Genomic DNA, 23,989 nt, shown 5'->3' with positions numbered 1-23,989 from the left:
GAGCACCTCGATGCATCTATGGGGAAGAGTGGAAGGCTCTGTGTTGGTTTAAACTCAAGGGAAAACGACCTTATTTTCATTAAGCATGTCCCCAAAATCCTAGCTATAGCATGTTTGTACCATTCATTGGAAATCGGTTTCATTTTGTCACTGAGAGCCTATCTCAGGAAGTCATTCCACCTTTCATTTTGAATAAAGATTAATGCTTTGTTTGAACAATGACATGGCTTCTGACAAGGACAATAAAACGGGAAAGAAGCTTTATTTTTTATTGTTACTACAGTAGTATTTTCAGTGTATAAATATGCAAAAATAGCAAAATAAAGCCACAATATAAAATCATTTACCGTTTGAGAAAATTATGAACACCAAAGGACAGTAATACTTCACTAAATATTAAAATCTGTGATCTATAACTTGGAAACTAGTATTGAACATTAAAAGGCATTCTGCTGTGTATTAACTGCTCAGAGTTTAGTATCTTTGATCGTAATTTGGGATTCAATGCCATCTAATGTTTCCACCACCTTATCTTTTGTTTTTGTGTGCATTTTCCGAAATTCTTCTGTGATTTCCAGTACGGTTCTGTTTTTTGTCTCGGGAACATTGAACCACACAAACACTCCTGTGAAGAAGCAAAATCCCAGGAAGAAAAGAAAGCAAAAGTAGCCTAAATATTCCTGCAAACAACAACAAAAAAACAATGTTAGTAAACTAATAGATGGTGTTTTCACTGAATGACATTAGTTTCATAAATCAGAATTTATCAGAGTAAAGATTATACTGTATTTGACTTCAGGCTCAGCAGTTGAGAGCAAAAGACATGTTATATCCTTTTTTGTTTAGCTTTACAAATGTATGGTTTGCTGTTTAAGGCTGAAAACATGGCATTCCTAAACTCAGCATCGTTTGATCAACATTATGCTTGATATCCCTACACATATGTACTTCTCTGATAAAGCATATACATTTTCTCTATGTATAAAGCAAAGAGGCAGTCTGACTCTGAAATGAGATCAGTATAGCCCATCAATTCACTATGCCTGGGCAACCATTGAAAAGCATTTTATCATCAGCTTAACCCTGCCATTGTTTCATAGATGGTACCGAGCAACATCAATTGTGACAACATATCTCCTTACCACAATGAAGGGAAAGACCATTCCAATGATAAAGAGGCCGATCCAGTTGAGGCCACATGCTATGCCAAAGGCCGCTGGTTTGAAGGACTGGTTGAATATCTCCCCTGGCAAGGGGGCTGTTACCCCAGCTGAAAATGTGTTGAATTAGACAGGATTCTCATTACTCAATTTAACTTCCAATTGCTTAAATGGCCTACAGCATAATGGCCTACACCTACTTCTCCCTATGGTAAGTATGTATATTTTACAGTATGTTCTCTGACAGCAAAAAAGCAAAACACATATATTGAACTGTATCACATTCATATATATATACAGTATATCATTGAAAACCCACAAAAAGGAGCGGTGGTCACAGATGACCGTAAACTGCAGTTGAACAAAACCATTTATGAAATACACCTATTATGATAGAAAAGCATGTTCTGCTATTTTAGTCACAAAACATTGACTTTTTACTACCAACCACTTATTCATAGTCCACTGCTGTTGCATAGTCACTACTAAGCACATGGAGAGTGGTATCAGAAAGAAACAAAACTGAGGTTTCATTACAATTAATTAAAAGTGAATATATTTCAAAAGAAGGATATAGGCGATTACAGACCTGGTCCACTTGAAAAAAAGAAGATGAAGGTAAAAACAAGAACCATGCTACAGTACGGCATCCAAGAAATGATCTTCTACCAAGTGACACAAACAAACAGACAAACACAAATTAATCAGGTTTAGTTTGTCTTTTGACAAAAATCTTCACATTCTAAAACTGAATCACTCTGCAGTTGGGACGCAGTGGAAACACTGCAACAACAATAACAACATGCAATTGCATATTAGTTGTCTGCGTGCAGACCTACCAAATACTGCTGTGTGTGTTGTGCTGTGTGTTGTTATTGCACACATTATGATCCGTTTTCTTTTTTCATTCAGTCTGCATCTCATTCTGCATGAAGGACAAGGCCCAGCTTTGAGATTAGTGTGTTTGAATGTACTCAAATTTAATATGACAGGGCTCTACCTATTCATACCGAATCTTGTGCTGCTACTTGACATCCTATGGCTTGAAAAGGAGGAACTATGTTCCGAAAGACAGGTAGTGCAGACTCCAGGGCCCAGTTTTTCAAAACTTTTGATCTGGATCAGAATGATTTTGCAATCCCCTTTTCTGCAATCCAGGATCAGAGTAATCTTGCTGATTTTATGTCGTTTGACAGAATCATTCTGATCCAGATACCACAAGATCAAAATTACAGAATTCAGATTTGAATAGGCCTCTGTTTAGCATGTTAGGCCAAAAAGATGAGTGAACTAGACTAAAAAAAAAAGTAATACAAAGTTTGTATTTCACTTTTATTCACATATACATACATGTAATGCAAGATAACTTATAGACAAAAATCAACTCTCAATCAATGGAGACTAAATAATTTAAAACACAAATCTTAAAATGTCTCTGAAAACTGTTATAATGAATTAATTAATTCAAGGACACTTTTAATAATAAAGGTTCACTAGAGCAACTCTCATCGGCCTTCCAGCTGGTCCATTAAGCTGCAATGCTGCCAGCGGTGTGTCAGGGCCATCCACTTGGGGCTGTGGAATATCACCGCTGTCATCATGGAGAGGAAATTGTGTTTGAGCTATGTTATGAAGGACAATACAGGCGAGAAAGATGTTGCATTCTCGCTGTGGCTCAACACGTAGGTAGTGCAATGTGCCTCTTCAACCCTCCATTTAGGCACTCAATTGTGCTCCTGGTTGTTCCATGGGCACTGTTGAATCTTTCCTCTGCATCAGTGCTTGCTGTGGCAAAAGGTGCGTAGTGGGTACGTCAGAGTGGGTATGAAATGTCACCTAGTAAGAATGCCCTCTGGGGGGTTTTGTTGAAAGATTTGTAAGATATTACTCTCCATCAGAATTCGTGCATCATGGACAGACCCTGGCCATTTCACCACGCAGTTGGTGATGATGAGGTCTGCATCTCCCACAAGTTGCACATTTATGCTGTGCCACCCCTTTCTGTTCACAAACCCCCATTCCCTCTCATGGGGTGCCTAGATGTGGACATCTATCACCCCAATAGTATTTGGCATTTTTCCCCCCAAATCAAAAAACTTGCACTTGATCATCTTGATGTGTTCTGGATTAGTTGGAAAAGAAACACACTGTCTGACAAGGTTGGCCAATGCAGAGGAAACTGTGTACCAAAGAACTGATTGTGGATTTGTGGAGGTGCAAACTGTCTCTTGGTAAAATACTCCACATGCATAGAAGCACAGAGTCATAAGGACCTGTTCCTCCACAGTCAAGGTATAACTTCTGTGGTGTGTTCCTGATGCGGTCGAATTATATTGGTAATTAACTCAATCTCCTCCCGACAAAATCTAAATCGTCCATGAAGTTCATCATTTGTATACTCTTAAAGTGGTTTGGGGCGTTCAGTGTGAACCCTTGTGGTATATCTTCTCTTGTGGTGTTGTAGACAGTGAACAATGGATGTCATTGTTGTGGAATGGTTCCTTGTTTCTACAATTGCTTTAAAGACTGCTCAATTAACCTCTCCTGGTTTGACACCTGAACATGATTTAGCATACGTCAATACAAACAATCAGTTACAGCTGCAGCGATGAAGAAAATGGATGTACCAGCAACTAGCTCGAAGGGGACCAATTTCACCTTGAAACGCATGCCCTACTGGAGGAAGTAGGGGTCAATTATCACAACCTAATGGGCACATTCAACACCTCAGCTCAGAGAACCCCAGTGACAGCCAAAATGAAGCATGGCATCTGGATTGACATTACCAGCAATGTTAATGCCATAGGAACTGGTCAGCTGCAAACGGTAGAGCAAGTGAAACTACGGTGGAAGAATTTAAAGCAGAAGGCCACCAAAGACCACAGTGAGTCAAAATATCCTCAAACAGGGAACAAGCCACACAAACAAGGACAATTCAAAGGTATCATTCTTGACATCATTGGTGGACCAAGATCTCAGGCTCTGCATGGCATTTCATCTGTCTCAAGGAGGTGAGTCAGGGCTATGCGGGAGTTAGAATGACATTAGGGATTCTGATCCCCTTAATGAGTCAGAAGACCACCTCCTATCCTCCATCATCCTAACTGCTGTGGAGACAGAGTCTGGAGACCCACCAGCTAGTGGCACACTACAACAATCAGAGGATCATTATTCTCCAGAGGTAGAACCACCCCCAAAAAGAAAACATGTTGAGAAGAACAACAATAATAATGATGCTTATGGGTAACATGCAGAGGGAAACTGAAAAAGCTGAAAAACAGATTTGTCTATCTGAAGTGCAGATTAAGCCATAGGTGGGATGGGATTACCAGATCCTAATCCCAATCTCAATGATCAGAATCTCCTTTTTAAATTCTATAATTTAATCCAATCTGATTATTGAAATCCTATCAGAAAAGTTCAGAAGTGGGGTTTTCTTACCTGTAGAAAGAGGGCGATTGTGAGCAGTCCTAACACCAGCGACATGCACAAATAGTTTCTGTACATCAGCACTCTTCTCCCAGTGGATTCAATTACCATTATCTGCATCAGTGAGAGCTTTGTATTAGTGCACTTTAAATTAAACCAGTGAACATGGAGTATGGTATCGTATAGTATGGCATAGCCTATAGTGTGTTTCCAGTTCAATTCTATCACATAAGCAACTTAACATTTTGAAATTTAAAAACGCAAAATAATGCCAGATCTCAAAAGCTCTTTCGGTGTCTCTGGATGTGATGCGTCATAACTTTCTAGATCTTTTTTTCTTCTTTAGGTGGCGCAGTCACCCCAGGCTAAAGTGCTGGGATGACATTTATGTTTAAATCAGAGCTGTTATACAAATGATTAAAATGGATCAAACTGAAATAAAGTTACCATTTCCCTTGTGAATACATTCGATTCAGCAAATCACACACTTAATATACATTACCGTGCATTAGCAAGTATGGCAAGCCAAATTAGCAATTAGAGATATCTTTAATTCATTTAAATTACCAGGATAAGCAATTTCGAAAATGGTGGATGGATGGATCTTCAAATAATTCCAGATATCTGCAAATCAATTAGAGATATCTGCAAATTACTTTCTGTTCATTTAGAGATCTCTAAATCATTTTGAGATATCTTCAAATCACTTCCTGTAAGTAGCCCAAGATGATCACTTGCTGTTAACTTGTTATTTAATTTCTATGTAATTGAATGAGGAAACAGGAAGTGATAATCTCAGGCAAAATACAGGAAGTCATTTGAAGATATCTAGACATGATTTAGAGATCTCTAAATGAATAGGAAGTAATTTGCAGATATCTCTAAATGATTTAAAGATATCTTCAGATCATTGAGATATCTTTAAAAAGCACCCCATTTAGATATCTATAAATGGTTTGCAGATATCTCTAATTGATTTGCAGATATCTGGAACTATTAGAAGATATCTTCAAATATTTAGAGATCTCTAAATGATAATTTGCCTTGCCATAATTAAGCAGCACAGGTGAGTAAGTATCAAGGAGTAAGACTGTGAAACGCTAACACTTGGTTGATTTGATAATCATGATTTGCGTTGCTTCATGGAAGACAAATCTAGTGCTTTTGTAATTTTCTGCTGTGTTTCTGCTATCCAGGAAGTTCAGAAACCCTGAAAGAGCGCACATATGCTGTTTTTCAACATCTGCCATTATTTTATGAAGTTTTAGTTTTAAAATGTTAAAAAAAGTAGCTTATATGATAGTATTGAATCAGAACCACATTTTTATTTGGTTTAATAGCAAGAGACATCAATGCAATACTTAAACATGATTTCTCCTTTGACATTCTCTCTTGCAGTGTCCATTTGTGAGTGCCAGCGACGAAGTAATGTTTAAAGGATGTTAATGATTCTGCACTCAAAATCAGTGATCTACTCACTGGGTCACATAAGAGTAAGTTTGAGTCGCTCAAGTGGAGACCGCAGAATTTGAATCCAAATACTGACCTTCACAATGTGAAAGAGTACACAAGTACTAATAACATAAAAACTTCCAGTCAAAAGACAGTTGATGGGTTAGTGATCATAATGAAGGTTTTATAGAAAAGACCACAATTGGTATTGAATTATATATGATAATACAATATAAAATATAAATGTGCATCTGTTTTAATCTATACACAAAACTTTTCAGTGTAATGTGTATACTAAATGTTATAACATGTTGTGTGTTTTTATTATTATTATTATTTTTAATCGGTTTAGGTTTATCCACAAAGCAGGTAATATTTCAGAAGGATAGGGCAGGCGACATAATCCTGATACCACAGCTGCAATCCCATTCTAATGAGGGGAGCCATTTCAGAAGTGTGAGGTCTGAAGAAAGAGGTGGACTTACACAGGCCAAATTGGTGACAACCTCAGATAACCCAGTTCCCAGAACCACATAGCGCATGTTTTCGTGAGGGATCCCTGCGGCTCGAAACACATCAAAAGAGTAAAGGTAGATCTGCCGACAAACAGAAAAATGTTTCAAGGTCAAAGTTACATTGCTGCTAGTTGCTTGATTCAGCCCATCTTTGAATTTTATAATGGGTCCAATTAAATGCAATTTATCTAAACCAGTTCAGGTGCGGATTTAATATTTCAAACTAATAATTGAAGACTTACTGACGCTCAATGTATTTTAAATTTTCCACCTGGTTCATGTTGAACCCTGTGAGATCCCCTCATGTGATATTTCTTATTATTAAACAGACAAATATAGTCACATAATAGAATAAAGACTTCAGGAAATTAATAGCAAAGCGATGCATTGAAATCTTGTGGCAGAACCAGCGCTGGACTCAATGATAATCATTTGTGGGGCTATCTGGGCCTCTACTTACGGCATTGATCCCGCACAGTTGTAAAGTGACAAAGGTGACCATGACTGTGAGCAGCTGCCAGCGCATTGTCTTGTCACAGATCAGCTCCAGTGTGCTCCTGGATTTCACTCCTTTTATTGCAGCGTGCTCCCCTAGCATTTCCTCGATCTCCGACACGTGATCTACTTTTCTCCACAGCTTGCGTACAGCTGGAGAGGGAAAAGCAAAGTAAGTTAGTTACAGACTGCACATACCTACAGTGCATTTGGTGGTAAAGTAATGGATTCAGATGGAAAGCACCTTAATATGTGAACAAAATACATGCAAATGCAAACGATACCATGTTAAAATGGTAAAGCAGATACAATGAAAACTAAAATACAGCTCCGATTTATTTTTAAATAATACCATTATGAATCACCAGTTATTTGATTTGTGGTGTAAACCCACCTGTTTGGGAAATTACCAACCAACCCCACTCACTAGTACAACATGCCCCACACAAGCTTGGGAGAAATTCTTTTTTTTGACACATGGATCATCGAGCCATTTGTATCATTTCACACTGTGATCCCAGAAAATTCAGCACCAGGCTTTCAAATTAGATGGAGGACTGACACAGTCTCCAATGACAATGCAGTGAGGTTGTTGGTGCGTGATGACAGGGGTGTCACCGACCAAACCCTGATGCAACTGGTCAACTGTATACCCTTGATCTGAACCAACAAACTTGTGGGTATCCCACTCAACACAGAGCTGCCTCATCCTTACCTTCCTCACACTTGGCCCGGTCTCCCCTGTCAATCAGGAGGTAGCGCGGGGACTCAGGGAAGAAGGGCAGGGTGACCATCTGAATCAGGGCTGTCAAGCCACTGAAAGCCAACAGCATAGGCCACATCTCCTCCTTGCCAAGAATCTGCCTGAAATAAAAAGGCAAACAAAGTCACAGATTAAAGACCAAGAGTGATGCAGAGAGTGGGGCAATTTCTTCCATTCCAATACCAATGTAGTGGGTACACATGGTTACTAAATGGCAAATAAATCATAGAAGAGCAGAGAAGATTGATTGCACTTAAGAAAGTATTGTACTCTCTCTTAAACCATTTTTGGGTGGAGCTCTATTTTTTCTCCCCTTTTCTTGTGTTCATGGTACAACATATCTGTATCGTTTCAGGACAATGGACAAAAAACTCCAATGGCAATGGCTGTTTATTAAACAAAATCCTCAACAGATTAGAACTCACTCCAAGCCAATCAGCTGGCCAAAGAATTTCCCAGTGGACACAAAACTGGAGGCAGTCACTCCAACAATCCCTCGGAGCCTTTTAGGGGCACACTCGGCAATGTACATGGTGTGGATATTCAGGCTGACTCCTGCAGGGTGGAAATCAGAGAAGCATACAGTAAAGAGGTGCATCAACTTAAAGCGGAGTGCTGCAGACAGGTGGATGGCGAATACTCATATTATGAATAAGGTTAATGTTACTCTTCGTATAGCTGCTAGAATGTCAGTCAATAGCTATTGTCATCGTGTACCTGCGTTGATCCCGTACAAGAAGCGGCCGATCATAATCATTTCAAAGGATGCAGCGGTTCTGCTGAGCCACATCATCACTGCAGCTGCAATGGCCACCAAATTATTCAGCCAAAGGCACTTCTTTCTGTGCAAACCCATAAGAGCATTTGCTATATTCATTATAAAACAACAGCATGCCATTTCATTATTCTTATGCCCATTTTGTAAAGCTCACACAGTATAGGATACCTTCCATATTTGATGGTGAATGGTCCGATGCTCAGTGACCCTATCAGTCCTCCAATACTGAAGATGGATACAATGAAGGACCAGATCAATGACAGTTTCCAACTTTCCAAAGGAGTGTCATAGCGCGACTGGCACGTCTCATTCACAAACTGTTTGATGTACTGCATGAAAAGGAAGTTATTCAGTTAGTAGACTTTGCCATTCTTACAGAATTAATTACTGAAGTTACACCAAGTGTCTCTTTTACAAATTTAATTTCCAAAGCAGGATATGCATAATATGCATAAAAAGTGGTATTATAATTATCATTATCATCATCATCATCATCATCATCATCATCATCAATGGTACTCACAGAAGATGGAGAGTTGAGAACGGATACTTGAAAGCCATACTGGAAATTCCCACCAATTCCAAACACAAATATGGCGACAACCAGCATTGGACTCTCGAACTGGAGAAATAAAGGGAAGGTTTGTAACACTTTTAATACAGACAACTTTGTTAAAGTACAACACTGATAGAGACAGAAAAATCAATGATTAAGTCATGCATGCACATGAAAAACAAGCATTTATTCTGACACACAAAATTGAGTCAAACCTAGCAGCCTGTTGCGTGTAAATAACAATAGCCCAGGTTATTCTTTTAGGCAAAACATACTCTATTTCCAGTATATATGCAGTTGCATAGATTTTCAAAAATGCAAACAGTTATATCATATAATTGAACATATTTTACACAGAAACAAAGAACTTCAATATATTTTTTTCTTTAAATAACATACCAGTTGAAGCAATGCGTGTGCCATTACGAATCTCTGCTGAGCTCTCCTGCGGGTCTTTTTTGTTCTCCTTTCACCGATGTATAATTCAGTTATCCTTCCCAACCATGGGTAAGAGAGGGGAGGGGGCACAGCACAATTACACTTCCATTAAAATTTAACTTCTCATGCTCTGTTGCATCTATTATCTATGGAGGCCAGATAGACTAGTGCAGGGGTCGGCAAGGTGCGCCTCAGATGGCATGCAGATGTCTTTAACACTAGAAACGCTAGTTTCCAACATTTCAAATTAGGTAACCTCAGTCAGCAGCAAGGAGAATGAGATCAGCATATCTGTAATAACGTTTTACATTAACTGTCTTAAAAATTTTTGGTGAACCACTCTACAGATTTTGACTTTTTAACTGAGTTTTTAATGCAATTTTGTTTCTGAATGAGACTCATCTTGGATGGGGGCATCATATGAATTAATAAGAATCCTGGATAAAACAGGAAATTAGGCTGCTTCCAGTTCTGGAGAGACAGAGAGAAGAGAAGAGAAGAGAAGAAAACAGCGAGAAGAGAAGAGTGAGAGTGAGAAGAAAAACAATGTACTTTGGTAACCAATCTGGATTTATGAATATAGACTCTGATTATGATTGTTAAATGTTTGTCTTGTTGGTTATTAGTTACATGTATAGAGAGGGACCTGTGAGCAGTTTAGGTAGACTCAGAGAGGAGATAGGGCTCTGTTTATGTTGTATGTCCGTTTCTTGTGTACACAGAGCACTGTAAATAATAAATCACTTCCCCATCCACATAAAAAATGGGGAGATGAAACTGGAAGCTTTGTTGGCATGGAAAAGAGACTGTAGATCGAAACAAGTGGAAACATCTTAGGGAGGCCTTCATCCACCAGTGGATCGATAAAGGATGATGATGAAGATGATTGTAATGAACTTTTAGTTATATTTTCTACACATATTATGTAATATAACAGATATATATGAAAATAAGTTAGTCTTGTTCATTTAAGTTCATTTTCAGGTACTAGTGGTGAGAGGTTATGATATCACCATATTCTCGACAAGTGGGCGAGCGCATGTGTGGCGACACCAAGAGAACGGTACAGGCCTGACTGCTGGACCCCTACAGTGAGGGGGTCCAGAGGCTCTGTTATGCTGTGGGGGGCATTTTCCTGGCATGGTTTGGGTCCACTTGTCCCCTTAGAGGGAAGGGTCACTGCAAATCATGACAAAGGTGAAACATTTCTATCCTGATGAGAATGGTCTCTTCCAGGATGACAATGCCCCCATCCACTGAATGGTTTGATGAGTATGAAAATTATGTGAATCATATGCTATGGCCTTCACAGTCACAAGATCTCAACCCAATTGAACACCTATGGGAGATTTTGCACCAACGTGTTAGACAGCGCTCTCCACCACCACCATCAAAACACCAAATGAGGGAATATCTTTTGGAAGAATGATGTTCATCCCTCCAGTAGAGTTCAGAGACTCAGAGAATCTGTGCCAAGAGCATTGAAGCTGTTTTGGCGGCTCGTGGTGCCCAACAGATTACTGAGACACTTTATGTTGGTTATTCCTTTAATTTGTCACCCTTGTTTATATGGTCACAAACACACCCACATTTTGCTATAATAAAGTTTTACCTTTCTCAAATTTACAAAAAAAGTTGTTCAGAATTTGAATGAAAAATAGAAATCACCTTTTAAAACAAGCATCTTTTTAAAAACACTTACATATATATAGAAATATAATAAAAAAAGACAGCATATTTGGTTTTCTGAATTTAATATCAACAAATTTCAAATCAGATATGTATTTTAATAATAAAACATATTTGATATATTTTCTGATCAAAATGCATAGTTCTTATTTACAGTTCCATTCATCATTCAAAAAATAAATCTCATGGCTGAAGAAAGATGAATACAGTAATCACAGTCAAGAAAACTGTCAGAAACAAAAAGCATGTCTATTACATACAGCAGAGGTTCCCAAACTGTGGGGAAAGAGCTGAATGTGTAAAAAGTCAAGACGAGACATCTGATAACTGTTGATTGCCGCCCTGCTGAAATCGCATTGGATAAACTGATATCTTTTGCATCGACCTCTCTCTGTGAAACCACTTTTTCCACACTTACACACATTAAACAAACTGTACTATCCGACTCACAGGAGAGGAAACTGGGTCTCGGTTATTGGATTCTTCCATATCCAGTCCTGGCCAATCAGAATAGAGGATTGTCAGGCAGCAGTGTCTGTGAGCCGCTGATTGGTAGTTTCAGATCAAAATACACAGCAGTTTATATAAGCTGATAATTATGGTAAAATAAATACATAAGAATAACTTGCAGCTGCAAAATGTCATCGAGTGGGAAACGAGCTCGCCAGGACTCTCTGCTGCAATATCTTGGAAACGCATTAACAAAAAATACATTAAATGCGAAATAATGCAATGTGACAATTTTTGCAATTGTAAGAACTTCTGAACTTTATTTTAAAATACTCATCTAACACAACAACTTTATTAAATAAATTCGGAAACATACCTGTGCGTTCAAGGTCCAGTGAAAACAAAATATATAGCAATAGCGGGCTGTGTGTGTTTTAATGATATTAGTTTGTTTGTTGCTCCTCTTTCGTTTTCTGTCATTGCTAGTTTCACAGAGGAGTGTTTGGCTTTTAGGTGGGTTAACATACCAGCTGTAGATTTGTGGTATATTAATGGCACTGCACATAATATACACTTAACAGTGTTTTAATGTACTTCGTCAAAGTATTTCCACGCAGAAATTCTCTGAGAAGAAGCCATTGGTCACACTCTTGTAGCGCCGCAGATTTCAGCAGATCTGCGCAGATCTGGGCGCGAGCTGTGACCCAAATGTTTTTGGGGGGGCGCCACCCAGAAAGTTTGGGAACCACTGATATACAGCATATTACTACAACATACAAAGCTTACAGTAGATTTCCCAGTACTGATAAAGGTTTAACATTTTCCTATATCAGTACATGCATGTTTAAACAAGTCTTAGGAATTCACACCCTGACAAAAAACATTTAATTTCAGTTAGCCCTCCGTGTAGAAGAAAACAGAACAATTAATAATAATGTTGGATGTTCTCAAAGCTTGGTGGCGAGGGCCAAATCTGCAATCTCTGTGTCCACCCCCCTGCCCTTAAAATTGAGTTTGTTGAAGTCCTCCATAATTTCTACCATGGTCTTGCCTTTGGTTTCAGGAATGAACACCAGCATGAACACTGCACTGAGAACACAGTAGGCCACAAAGATCAGGAAGCAGAACTGGCCCATCGCATCCTAGAAGAAGGAGAAACCAGGTTATTTTCTGGAGTGTCCACACAAGGGAGAACCAAAGTAATCACTGTGCAGTTTTCAGCTGACTACTTGTCCAGCCTCCATAGAAAACCAAATAATTGTCTTTTGTCAGTCATGAAGCTAATCAAGTCAATTTAGAACATAATTAGAGAAATTGAGACCTTAGGAACAAAATATATTAATGATTCTTCTTTCTCTCTGCAGAAGTTCCTATAGTAAAATGTACTGATCTTGCCTGATCTTGAACTACCCCAACACACGAGGAGCGGAGAAAGAAAGCTTCTTACCGCTACATAAGGGAAGAACATCCCAATGAGGAACAGACTGACCCAGTTACATGTGCCACTAATGACGTACGCAGAGGGTCTCCAAGCCTGAAGGAACAACTCAGCAGGGAGGGTCAACGTTATTCCAGCTGGAGGGAGAGAGGAGAGATCACACATCAGCTTCAAACAGCAGGTTTAAAATTATATCTCACCACAATATATATATATATATACAGTGGGGGAAAAAGTATTTGATCCCCTGCTGATTTTGTACGTTTGCCCACTGACAAAGAAATGATCAGTCTATAATTATAATGGTAGGTGTATTTTAGCAGTGAGAGACAGAATAACAACAAAAAAAATCCAGAAAAACACATTTCAAAAAAGTTATAAATTGATTTGCATGTTAATGAGAGAAATAAGTATTTGACCCCTTCGACTTAGCACTTGGTGGCAAAACCCTTGTTGGCAATCACAGAGGTCAGACGTTTCTTGTAGTTGGCCACCAGGATTGCACACATCTCAGGAGGGATTTTGTCCCACTCCTCTTTGCAGATCCTCTCCAAGTCATTAAGGTTTCGAGGCTGACGTTTGGCAACTCGAACCTTCAGCTCCCTCCACAGATTTTCTATGGGATTAAGGTCTGGAGACTGGCTAGGCCACTCCAGGACCTTAATGTGCTTCTTTTTTTAACTCCTTTGTTGCCTTGGCTGTGTGTTTTGGGTCATTGTCATGCTGGAATACCCATCCACGACCCATTTTCAATGCCCTGGCTGAGGGAAGGAGGTTCTCACCCAAGATTTGACGGTACATGGCCCCGTCCATCGTCCCTTTGATGCGGTGCAGTTGTCCTGTCCCCTTAGCAGAAAAACACCCCCAAAGCATAATGTTTCCACCTCCATGTTTGACGGTGGGGATGGTGTTCTTGGGGTCATTCCTCCTCCACCAAACACGACGAGTTGAGTTGATGCCAAAGAGCTTGATTTTGGTCTCATCTGAGACCACTTTCATCCAGTTCTCCTCTAAATCATTCAGATGTTCATTGGCAAACTTCAGACGGGCCTGTACATGTGCTTTCTTGAGCAGGGGGGCCTTGAGGGCGCTGCAGGATTTCAGTCCTTCACGGCGTAGTATGTTACCAATTGTTTTCTTGGTGACTATGGTCCCAGCTGCATTAACAAGATCCTCCCGTGTAGTTCTGGGCTGATTCCTCACCGTTCTCATGATCATTGAAACTCCACGAGGTGAGATCTTGCATGGAGCCCCAGACAGAGGGAGACTGACAGTTATTTTGTGTTTCTTCCATTTGCGAATAATCGCACCAACTGTTGTCACCTTCTCACCAAGCTGCTTGGCGATGGTCTTGTAGCCCATTCCAGCCTTGTGTAGGTCTACAATCTTGTCCCTGACATCCTTGGACAGCTCTTTGGTCTTGGCCATGGTGGAGAGTTTGGAATCTGATTGATTGATTGCTTCTGTGGACAGGTGTCTTTTATACAGGTAACGAGCTGAGATTAGGAGCACTCCCTTTAAGAGAGTCCTCCTAATCTCAGCTCGTTACCTGTATAAAAGACACCTGGGAGCCAGAAATCTTGCTGATTGATAGGGGATCAAATCAATGTATAACTTTTTTGAAATGCGTTTTTCTGGATTTTTTTGCTGTTATTCTGTCTCTCACTGTTAAAATACACCTACCATTAAAATTATAGACTGATCATTTCTTTGTCAGTGGGCAAACGTACAAAATCAGCAGGGGATCAAATACTTTTTTCCCTCACTGTATATATATATATATATATATATATATATATATATATATGGATTTACAATTCACAACACACAGGATGTTTCAAACACATATAAACAGTGAGCTATATGAAGTTAAGTGTGAAATGTACATTATTATTATTATTATTATTATTATTATTATTATTATTATTATTATTATTATAGTAAAATACTTACAAGGACCCAGTCCAAAAACACAGATTGCAGAGAATATGAGAGCAATGTTGAAGTATGGAATCCAGGTGTAGTTATCCTAAAAAATAAAAGAAAAAACTGTATACAAGTAAACCATATCAAATTACTTTTCTAAATATAAAAACATGTTACAATGTTATACATTTCCTAAAAGGGTCTTGCATCCTTACTGAAAAGCAAGTTCTCATTCTACCTCCTCTGTTTATAATAATAATGTTTGTATGGCAGGTAAGGACTTTCATAATTTCCAGTGTTTATTTCCATATCAAGAAAAATCTTTCTGGATATTGTATTTAGATCGGCATGAGAAGAACATGCCAGTAATGTCAACAGTTTAAAGGGAGGGAGAAATCAGTCACGATCGATGTTTCATTCTTAGAAAATTCCCCTTTACCTGTAAAGACAGCATCACCACGAGAATCCCCAGTAGCACTGCCATGGCAAGGTAGCCCAACCCCATTAGCAGCTTCCTTCCAGTGCGATCGATCAGGAACAGCTGGAACCAGAACAAAGGATGAACGAAGTCTTTGGTTTCTTACTTCCCTACCTTCCCATTTTGGAATAGGCCATATTCCACATTCAAACCAACATTTTTTAGTGAAGTTCCCAGGCTGAGTTTCAAGAAAAGAAATTTGACTGGTTCCAGTGGCTCAGCTCTCTGCTTTGTTATATTCCACTCACACAGACTCACACTTGTTACACATTGCATAATAATTATTAGCACTGCACACGTCTGCGACTTACACAAACTGTTAAGGTGACTAGCTCAGTTATACCAATTCCAATGGAGAGGTAGTGCATCTGATCTTTTGGGACTCCAGCTTCACGAAATATATCAAAAGCATAGAAGTAGATCTGCAAAACAACATTTTTTTTCAAAATACAACCCTTGAGGAACGATCTGTGAACGTTTAAATTTACTCTACAAAGTGGATGCCCTGATTCGGCTGGTGTAGGAAATCTCCTCCCACTCACCGCATTGAATCCACAGAGCTGGCTGAGGCCACAGGGGATGACTAAGGTCAACAGCTGCCATCGCACAGAGCGTGATGTCAGGACATCCCACACTGACTTGGCCTTTTCCGCTTTCATCATTTCCCGCTCTTTAGTCATATCCTCCAGCTCCAGCTTCGTCTCCACGTTACCCCAGAGCACCTTTAAAGCTGTAAAAACAACACACTGTTGGTTGTAGTTAACATTATGAACAGTAGTCTTTGTTTAATTTAATTGCAACGTACCCCACAATAGTTATAGGTCTGTTGAGCAGTATCATCTGATCCATTATTCCAGGGCCAGAGTACTTGGAAGTTTTCATTCCACCTGAGCTCTTAATTAGTTAATTAAACTAACTATTCACTGAACCAACTCTGCTTGACCCCTAGATTAAAAAAGTTTATTTACCAACCATTAGGGAGTGTCAGTGATACCGTTTTCTCATTTAACTGATTACACAATTTCATCAATTAGCTACAGCCTTGATTGGACTCAGAGCGGTCCACGAATATAGGACGAGTTGTATTTTTTTCCCCACATAAAATTTGGGCCAATACATTACTTACCACTGGTTATGCGTGACTTACCCTTTTTACATCCCTCCTCATCCCCCTTGTCAATGTACAGGTAGCGCGGTGTTTCTGGGAAACAGAGGAGGCTGAGGAATTGCACCACAGCTGGCAGACCACTCAGTGCCAGCAGGTATGGCCACATGGGTTCTGTGCCCATCAATTCTCTGGGGAGAAAGAATTAGGTAAGGGACAATTTTACATGTTCAACTATTGCCAAATATAAAACATGTTGTTGGCCTCAGTAGTCTTCACTCCTGCCTTCACTCTGTATTTTCCACACTGAAGCATGAGTCAGCAAAACCCATGATCTGTGCAGTCCAAGAAAGTGGCAAATCAGTTACCCCAGTCAACCTCTAGTCATGGAGGATTTGCACATTGGAGTGATGTCATCATGACATGCTTTTTATAAATGACAAACGCTGATGTCCTTCTAATTTCTAATTCAGCGTTGCATTTACAACCAGAAAGGGCAAGTTTGGCTGGATTAACATGGATGGCAATTATGACAAAAATCTCAGGGCTCGGACCTCACATTGGTTAACTGGTGAAGGTGTCGTTCGGGGGAAGTCGGATTAAGCAGGATTTTTTGGAGGACCTGACCTCTTGACCTTTCAATCCAGTGGTAAGAATAACAAAGCAGTTAAGGGGCAGCACTAATTATGTAATGGACTTTAGACTGGGAGAGCACAGGCACAACTGGTTCCTGACAAATTTTAATAAGTGATAGATTTAATCTCCATTGACAATGATTGTAGTTTCAGTCTGGTTAAGGAAACGGATCTCCAAATCTGTTACATCTGTTCAGATATTTATAATAAACTGGTCATGACTGGATCTCTACTGCTGGATCATCTCAACAGCACCACCAATGGCATGTGCCAGGGTACTGCAAAGAAACACATTAATGAAGGTATGAAAGGAGGATTCCTACCTGAGTCCACAAATTTGACCCATAACCTTCCCTAAACCAATGAAGATAGCACTGGACAGGGTCAGGAAGCCTCGTAGTTTCTTTGGCGAACATTCACCCAAGTACATAAGATGTACACTGAGGCCAAGTCCTGCAGCACAATGACAACAACGTACAGATCAGTTAGTAAAAGCTGACAAATACTGTGTGTATTAATAAGTATGGTAGTAGACTTAATGAATTTGCTTCTGTTCCACAGTAATGCTTAAATTGGTAATTATATGACAAGCAGAAATGTATTTGAACAGTACAGTCATCTGAAATGAATGATAGAGAGTTGCAGACAGGTTGCTATCTAGATACAGACCCACGTTGTATCCGTACAGAATCCTTCCCAGCAATATCATCTCGAAGGAGCCCGCCATGCGACTGAACCCCATCAGCACTGCGGCCACGATCGCCACCACGTTATTGAAGAGCAGACATTTCTTTCTGGAAAAAGTGCCAAAGCTGAAGCTTTATCTTGTAAGACTGTCAACTCTGGGTACAAGTGCTGACAAATAAGCCAGTTCACTGATTTCAAGGTTATATACAGAGTTGCTTTAAAGGACTGATTTCACTCCTTCATCCCATCTTATTTTAATGTCCTATTTTTGTATTCTTCATCACATGTTAAACCAATGTACTGATCAGCATGTAAGGGAATTTACTGGAATGTATACAATATGTAGTGCCAATAAAATCTCCCAGGCTCACACTTGACAGCATCCTTTGTTCCAGATTTTTTGTGTGATTAAATTGTGTTTTCCTCTATCTATCTCCCTCTGTATTTTGAAGTCCAAAAAAGGTAACATTTACAATAAATGACAATAGAAAAAGGGCACTGTAAATGGACCTTCTTCACAATACCTACAATCAAGCTCTGTCAATATGGTGCCCAACATTCAATCACATCATCAGGAAATTTGTGCAGGAAGATGAGAGATTAGTCTTACATAAAGAGCTTGGGTGCGTATACTTGCGAGTCATGCTAGTTTGTTCCTACCTGCCGTAGATGACTGGGATTGTACCACTGTTGATAGCACCCAGCCAGCCCCCCAGGCTGAAGATGGACACAATGAAGGACCAGATGAGTTTCTGTGTGGATTCACTGACAGGCTCCCCATACCGAGCCATCCAAGTCTGGTTCACAAAGTTTTGAATGTGCTTCAAGACAGGAGTTAGGAAAAGTGTCAGAGCAGAACAGAAATGTACACAATCAAGTAGAAAATTGCCACAGTTTTTCCTGTTATATGAGTGTGCAAAAACTTATATCGAGAGATATAAAGACAAGTCTCACTTTCTGCCTGGCACACAGACTGTAGTATAGAAACACTGTTGTATAGTATAGAAAGGCAGCATTCATGGTACTTACTTCTGAGGGAGAAGCCATGATAGACACTTGAATTCCATATTGAAATGATCCCCCGATTCCTAGCACGACAGTTAACAGCATAAGCCTCCAGTAATTCATCTGTAAAAACAAAGAATATCATTAAAAAATCTAATAATAATAATAATAATAAAAATAATAATAATAATAATAATAATAATAATAATAATAATAATAATAATTTAGACAGAGAAAAATAATTGCTTGCAACAGGTGAAGGTTTGAATACTGCTGAAGAGTACAGCCGATTTTATGTTTAGGGAAAAATTGATAGGCTTTTTGCTAGTTAGGTATGTTTTAAAATATGCACAAATCAACATAGCATAGGATAGGAAGGTCTTCATGATGAATATGTGACTTCAATTGTGCGTGAAGTTGAGTAATTTTTATACTTGTGCTCTTAGGTACATTATCTTTGGGTGGTACTTTAATAGTGAGGTACCAGCTCATTATAGCCAATAGTTCATAGCCAATCTCCTTAGAACAATGATAATTAATTTCCTATCTCTGCTAGTACCCACACATTTCCAACTTAAATGAACAAGGTTTTAACTTATTTTCATATACCTCTGGATATAACATAATTATACCTTAAATATTTATAGAAAATGTAACTAAATAGTCCTTTCATTCCCCCCTCTGGAAAATATACATGAAAGGGTGCCAGACAAATATTCACAGAACTTGTGCTGTACTGTATTTGAGATCAGGTAAATGCATATACTAGATTACAAAAACTTTTCTTCATTTAAAGACAGATCACCATCTTTTTCCAGAATAGCTGCAGAGAGAAGAGAGAAGTAATGTGATGGGATAGTTAAACAGACAATCTCTAGAGTTTCTATAGGTATATACAGTTAACAAACAGTTACATGCATTTTTTCTGTGTCTTTTCTTTCTTTAATGTAAATTAGGACAAATCTGTAACCTTTCTCAGGGCCACAACTTAAAAAAAAGTTTGTATTGTTGTAAGAGTTTGCCCCTTTCGATTCCTTTCTACCCTGTATAGGTTACAGCAGCCTTTGCATTATCGTACCTTTCTGTGTTCATTGCCATAAATTAAAAACAAAGTTGAGCCCTGGGGTGGACTGCAATTACCACAGGCTCTGTGAAAATCTAGGCTAGAAAATCCTAGATCTGGGCTTCCTAGATCCACTCAGCTGGGCAAAGGCTGGCAGGAACACTTCCAAAAGCAGTGAGTTTTATTACAATGCTGTGGCAGTACAGGACTTTGGAAAGCCGCACTTCAGTGCACCAGTGTTTGTGCTGTGGGGAGCAAACAAACAGATGCTGCCTCCTGGCCTTCCAGTACTCTCCTGGAAGTAGAAGATGCCAAAACCAAGCCAGCTGTCTGCCTTTGTGCTGACCATCTTGAATCGGAGTACACTTTTTCTACTTCCAAAGGCACACAGCTTGCTCCTCTGCAATGGGCCTCTTGTGTGGGGGTATCAGATCTAGGATGGAATGTACCTCATGGAATGTAACCTTTTTGTCTATGGCCAGCCAAATGATAAACTAGATGTAGCTGTCTCAGCCCACTGCACGTTTTCACTTTGATTACCTTGATTAAATACACGCATTTCACATTTGCACGTTTTAATTTGTGTTTTCCCCCTCCAGTCCCTGTGCAGTGCGATGTTTCATTGAATAATGGAATAGCGTATTAAAGCCCCTGTGCCACCAGTGAAAGGGTGGCCACTCCTGGGACAGTGCAGGTTGAGGATGGTGGGAGCAGAGGCAGTGGGGAGCGAGTTGCGAGAGCAGACAAGGGAACAAAGGCTTGTAGAAACTAAGATAACATGGAAAATAATGGAACATTGTAATAACAAACAAACAAAAAACACAAACAAAATACTTCGACATTAGATTACATCTGTACAGACTGTACTTGTCAGTCATTTATTATCCTGTGAAATTGCACTGTTTCAACGTAACGTTTTGACATTTGACTTTGCTTTGCATTATTAGTACTGGTATTGTTTATGACGATTTTCCCTATGCCTCTCTTCCCTTAGCTCTTAATGATGCCTGCACTTACTAGTTTTTACTATCTAGGATGTAGAACTTGTATTGTTTACTACATACACTTGAGTAAATTGGAATTTGTAAATTGCATTATGCTTTGAACTGTACTGTATTTTTGCACTTTGTATTGCTCTTATGTTTTGTAAGTTGCCCTGGATAAGGGCGTCTGACAATAACTAAATACATAAATAATAAAAATAGATGTATAAAGATTATTACATCATGTCGACTGCAAAATACCTTGAACTTTACAACTGACATTTAAGAGTTTGTGTAATAATCTTAATGCATCCAATATAAAACTATTTTGTCTGTGTATTTATTTTTTACATTATTCAATTTTATCCCATTTTACCTTTATTATCTTAAAGTTTATAGAATATGCGTGCACATGTTTCCACTTGATCGGGTGCCCTTTTGTGTTGCTCAAATCTGTCTTGTGTTTCCTGGATTACCTCCACATAAGCATAATCAATTACAATAAACGTCACTATAATTAGTTGAATCACATATTTAAGCTAACACACAGCGTCTCTACAACGTGTAAATTGGAATTTGTAAATTGCATTATGCTTTGAACTGTACTGTAGTATTGCACTTTGTATTGCTCTTATATTTTCTAAGTCGTCCTGGATAAGGGTGTCTGCTATGAAATTAATCATTATTTATTTTCTAATTAAATTATGTTGCTACAACGTTGTGGAAACATTATGTGTTGTCAGGGAAAATAGTGTGCGGTATTAAATTTTATTATATCAGTTTCCTGTAAAGAAATATGAGTTTTCAAAGTAGTGATTTTTTTTTTTTTTTGGTCAGTAAATTAAAGATGCGTCATTTGTCAAATTCTCGGTAATATCGCAGGTAGGACTGACGCATGCGCACTCAGTGCCATATATAGATATATAGAAAACCAGCTTACTAGGACGATCGTATTACATATGGTTACCGGTAATAATTTAGGCCTACCAACTTCTTCATGTCATCCATCACATATAAAAATGCCTTGACTATTTTAAGTCAGTTATGAATTTATTTGTCAGTTTTAAGTGAATGGAAAGCTAAAAACCGGGACATTTAATCGATTTTGAGAGAATTGTTGGGACACCAGGACGTTTAATTAAAATCCGTCTTGTCCCCTGCCACTTGAAGAAATCAAATGAGCTATTACGTTGTCAGAAGATGCAGTGTGAGCTGATCCTGCCATCTGTCTGCTGGGCTCGGTATGGAAACCAGTACAATAATACATGTTGTGGTGGCGAGGCAGTCTGCGGATCAGTTTTGTTCTGTAGCTTGTACAATAAGTCAGTTGTAGCTTTATGGTTATGCTGTTAACAGCTGTACAGATTGTTTGCTTTAGATTGCAAGCATTGCAAGTCATCGAAGAAGAAGAATTGTAGCTTTTTCCAACATGGCCAAATCAGGCTGAACATGTGTCTGTATCGCAGTGGATGCTACAGATGAGCTATTGAATCTAGCCTAATTGCAGAAGATCTAAAAGTGCACAAAATATGGAAACTTATGCATGTCAAATGAGCGTGTCCCCCTTCAGCATGTGCAATTTAATTTAATCACTACGGTTCGACCGGTAAAAGATTATCCTTAATTTACCGTCCCATCTCGGGTGCCATTATGTAGGGAAAAATGTATGGTCTTTTTGCTTTTTGCATTAAAATAAGCCCAAATCAACATAACTTTAACTAACATTTATTTATTCTAGGGTACAGATATGACATGTATAGTAACAACTGCATTAGACAGTAAAGGAAATACCAGCATTTACAGTAGTACAAATATGCTTGTTTACCTGAACCTACTGGGAGAACAGGTGAGCACAGCCTCTCTACAGCCCAGTCATCAGGTCTTCATGATGAGTATGTGACTTCAATTGTGCATGAAGTTGAGAATTTATTATACTTTTGGATTTGATCGTATTACCATTTGTCCTCATATAGGTACATTCCAATGAACAATGATCATTAATTTCCTATCTTTGTTAGTACCCAAACATTTCCAAATTAACTGAACAAGGTTTTAACTTATTGTCATATACCTGTATATAACATAATACCTTAAATATGTGTAGAAAATGTAACTACATTTCCCTTAAGTATGCTTTGTCAAGTGTGAAAACAAATGTCAGATTCTGTTTGGTTTCTTGGTGCTGGTACATATTTTTTCACAGTTATATTTTTTCATATTAAACTTACCAGCTCAGTCAATGCGGTTTCCATTGTCTTCACCAGCTGTCTGTCTTCAGGAATGATTGCAGAGGGAATTGTTTCAAGATGCATGCAAGTGTGCTGGTTTTATAGTCTGAATCTGAAGGGGTGGAGGAGAGCATAGCATGTATCTATTTCCCTGTCACTGTCACACTCTGTTAGGTATCTTTGCTGAGCAGGGCTTATTTTTAAATTAATGTCCATTTGATATTAATCAGGGAACTGTAACGAACTGTGCCACGAACATTAAGAAAATCAGAAAAAGTCTGTGTCCTGTGGCCACTTTTCCATCCACCCCAGAAGCACAGGAAAAGAACAACAAAACAACAACCAAACACCATCCTGATCTAATTTGGTGAAGTAGAATAGATATGTTCATATGTTACACATTGGACCTCTGAAGACTTTGACCTACCCATGAATTTGCAATATTGGTAATCTGTACCATTTCGTGGTTTAGTTTGTTAGAAGCCACTTTATACTATGTATACATTAAAATGTGATAGGGTATAACTGTGCTGAAAATCTTCCTGGTGTTCATATACACTTCCCTCTGGTTGTGTAAAAACCATCCAAGGTGCCCTAATGTGTTTAACAAACCATCATTTACACCTTAAATCTACAGTTTGTATTGGCACACTTTTTTGGCAGGGTAAATATTACACAGTGTAATCTCCGATGAGACGTACATTCATTCATGACAT

At 38.8% G+C, this 23,989-nt stretch overlaps 2 protein-coding genes across 4 annotated transcripts; both read right to left on the bottom strand.

Annotated features, from left to right (window-relative positions):
- Nucleotides 1-243: 243 nt before the first annotated feature.
- On the bottom strand, nt 244-9,627 carry slc2a11l (solute carrier family 2 member 11, like). The gene is made up of 12 exons (XM_066689220.1): nt 9,548-9,627; nt 9,116-9,214; nt 8,761-8,921; nt 8,532-8,656; nt 8,240-8,369; nt 7,767-7,915; nt 7,017-7,204; nt 6,527-6,637; nt 4,602-4,703; nt 1,750-1,825; nt 1,143-1,270; nt 244-680 (listed from the first exon to the last, which is right to left on the bottom strand). Exons 1-12 carry the CDS (start codon nt 9,569-9,571, stop codon nt 468-470), a joined length of 1,506 nt encoding a protein of 501 aa, XP_066545317.1. The 5' UTR covers nt 9,572-9,627; the 3' UTR covers nt 244-467.
- A 1,714-nt stretch (nt 9,628-11,341) lies between these two features.
- On the bottom strand, nt 11,342-23,362 carry LOC136712577 (solute carrier family 2, facilitated glucose transporter member 11). Of its 3 annotated transcripts, XM_066689222.1 has the most exons (13): nt 23,274-23,362; nt 22,871-22,945; nt 19,024-19,122; nt 18,655-18,815; nt 17,977-18,101; nt 17,631-17,760; nt 16,715-16,863; nt 16,110-16,297; nt 15,879-15,989; nt 15,529-15,630; nt 15,117-15,192; nt 13,173-13,300; nt 11,351-12,867 (listed from the first exon to the last, which is right to left on the bottom strand). In XM_066689222.1, exons 3-13 carry the CDS (start codon nt 19,120-19,122, stop codon nt 12,673-12,675), a joined length of 1,464 nt encoding a protein of 487 aa, XP_066545319.1. In that variant the 5' UTR covers nt 22,871-22,945; nt 23,274-23,362; the 3' UTR covers nt 11,351-12,672. The 3 variants fall into 3 exon arrangements, with proteins under 3 accessions (XP_066545320.1, XP_066545319.1, XP_066545318.1); XM_066689221.1 differs by lacking the exon at nt 22,871-22,945 and having other exon boundaries at nt 11,352-12,867; nt 23,274-23,356; XM_066689223.1 differs by lacking the exons at nt 15,879-15,989; nt 22,871-22,945 and having other exon boundaries at nt 11,342-12,867; nt 23,274-23,356.
- Nucleotides 23,363-23,989: the final 627 nt, after the last annotated feature.

This window comes from Amia ocellicauda, chromosome 17, assembly GCF_036373705.1.
Source record: "Amia ocellicauda isolate fAmiCal2 chromosome 17, fAmiCal2.hap1, whole genome shotgun sequence".
Classification (NCBI taxonomy): domain Eukaryota; kingdom Metazoa; phylum Chordata; class Actinopteri; order Amiiformes; family Amiidae; genus Amia; species Amia ocellicauda.
This window is presented reverse-complemented; position numbering and strand designations above follow the sequence as displayed.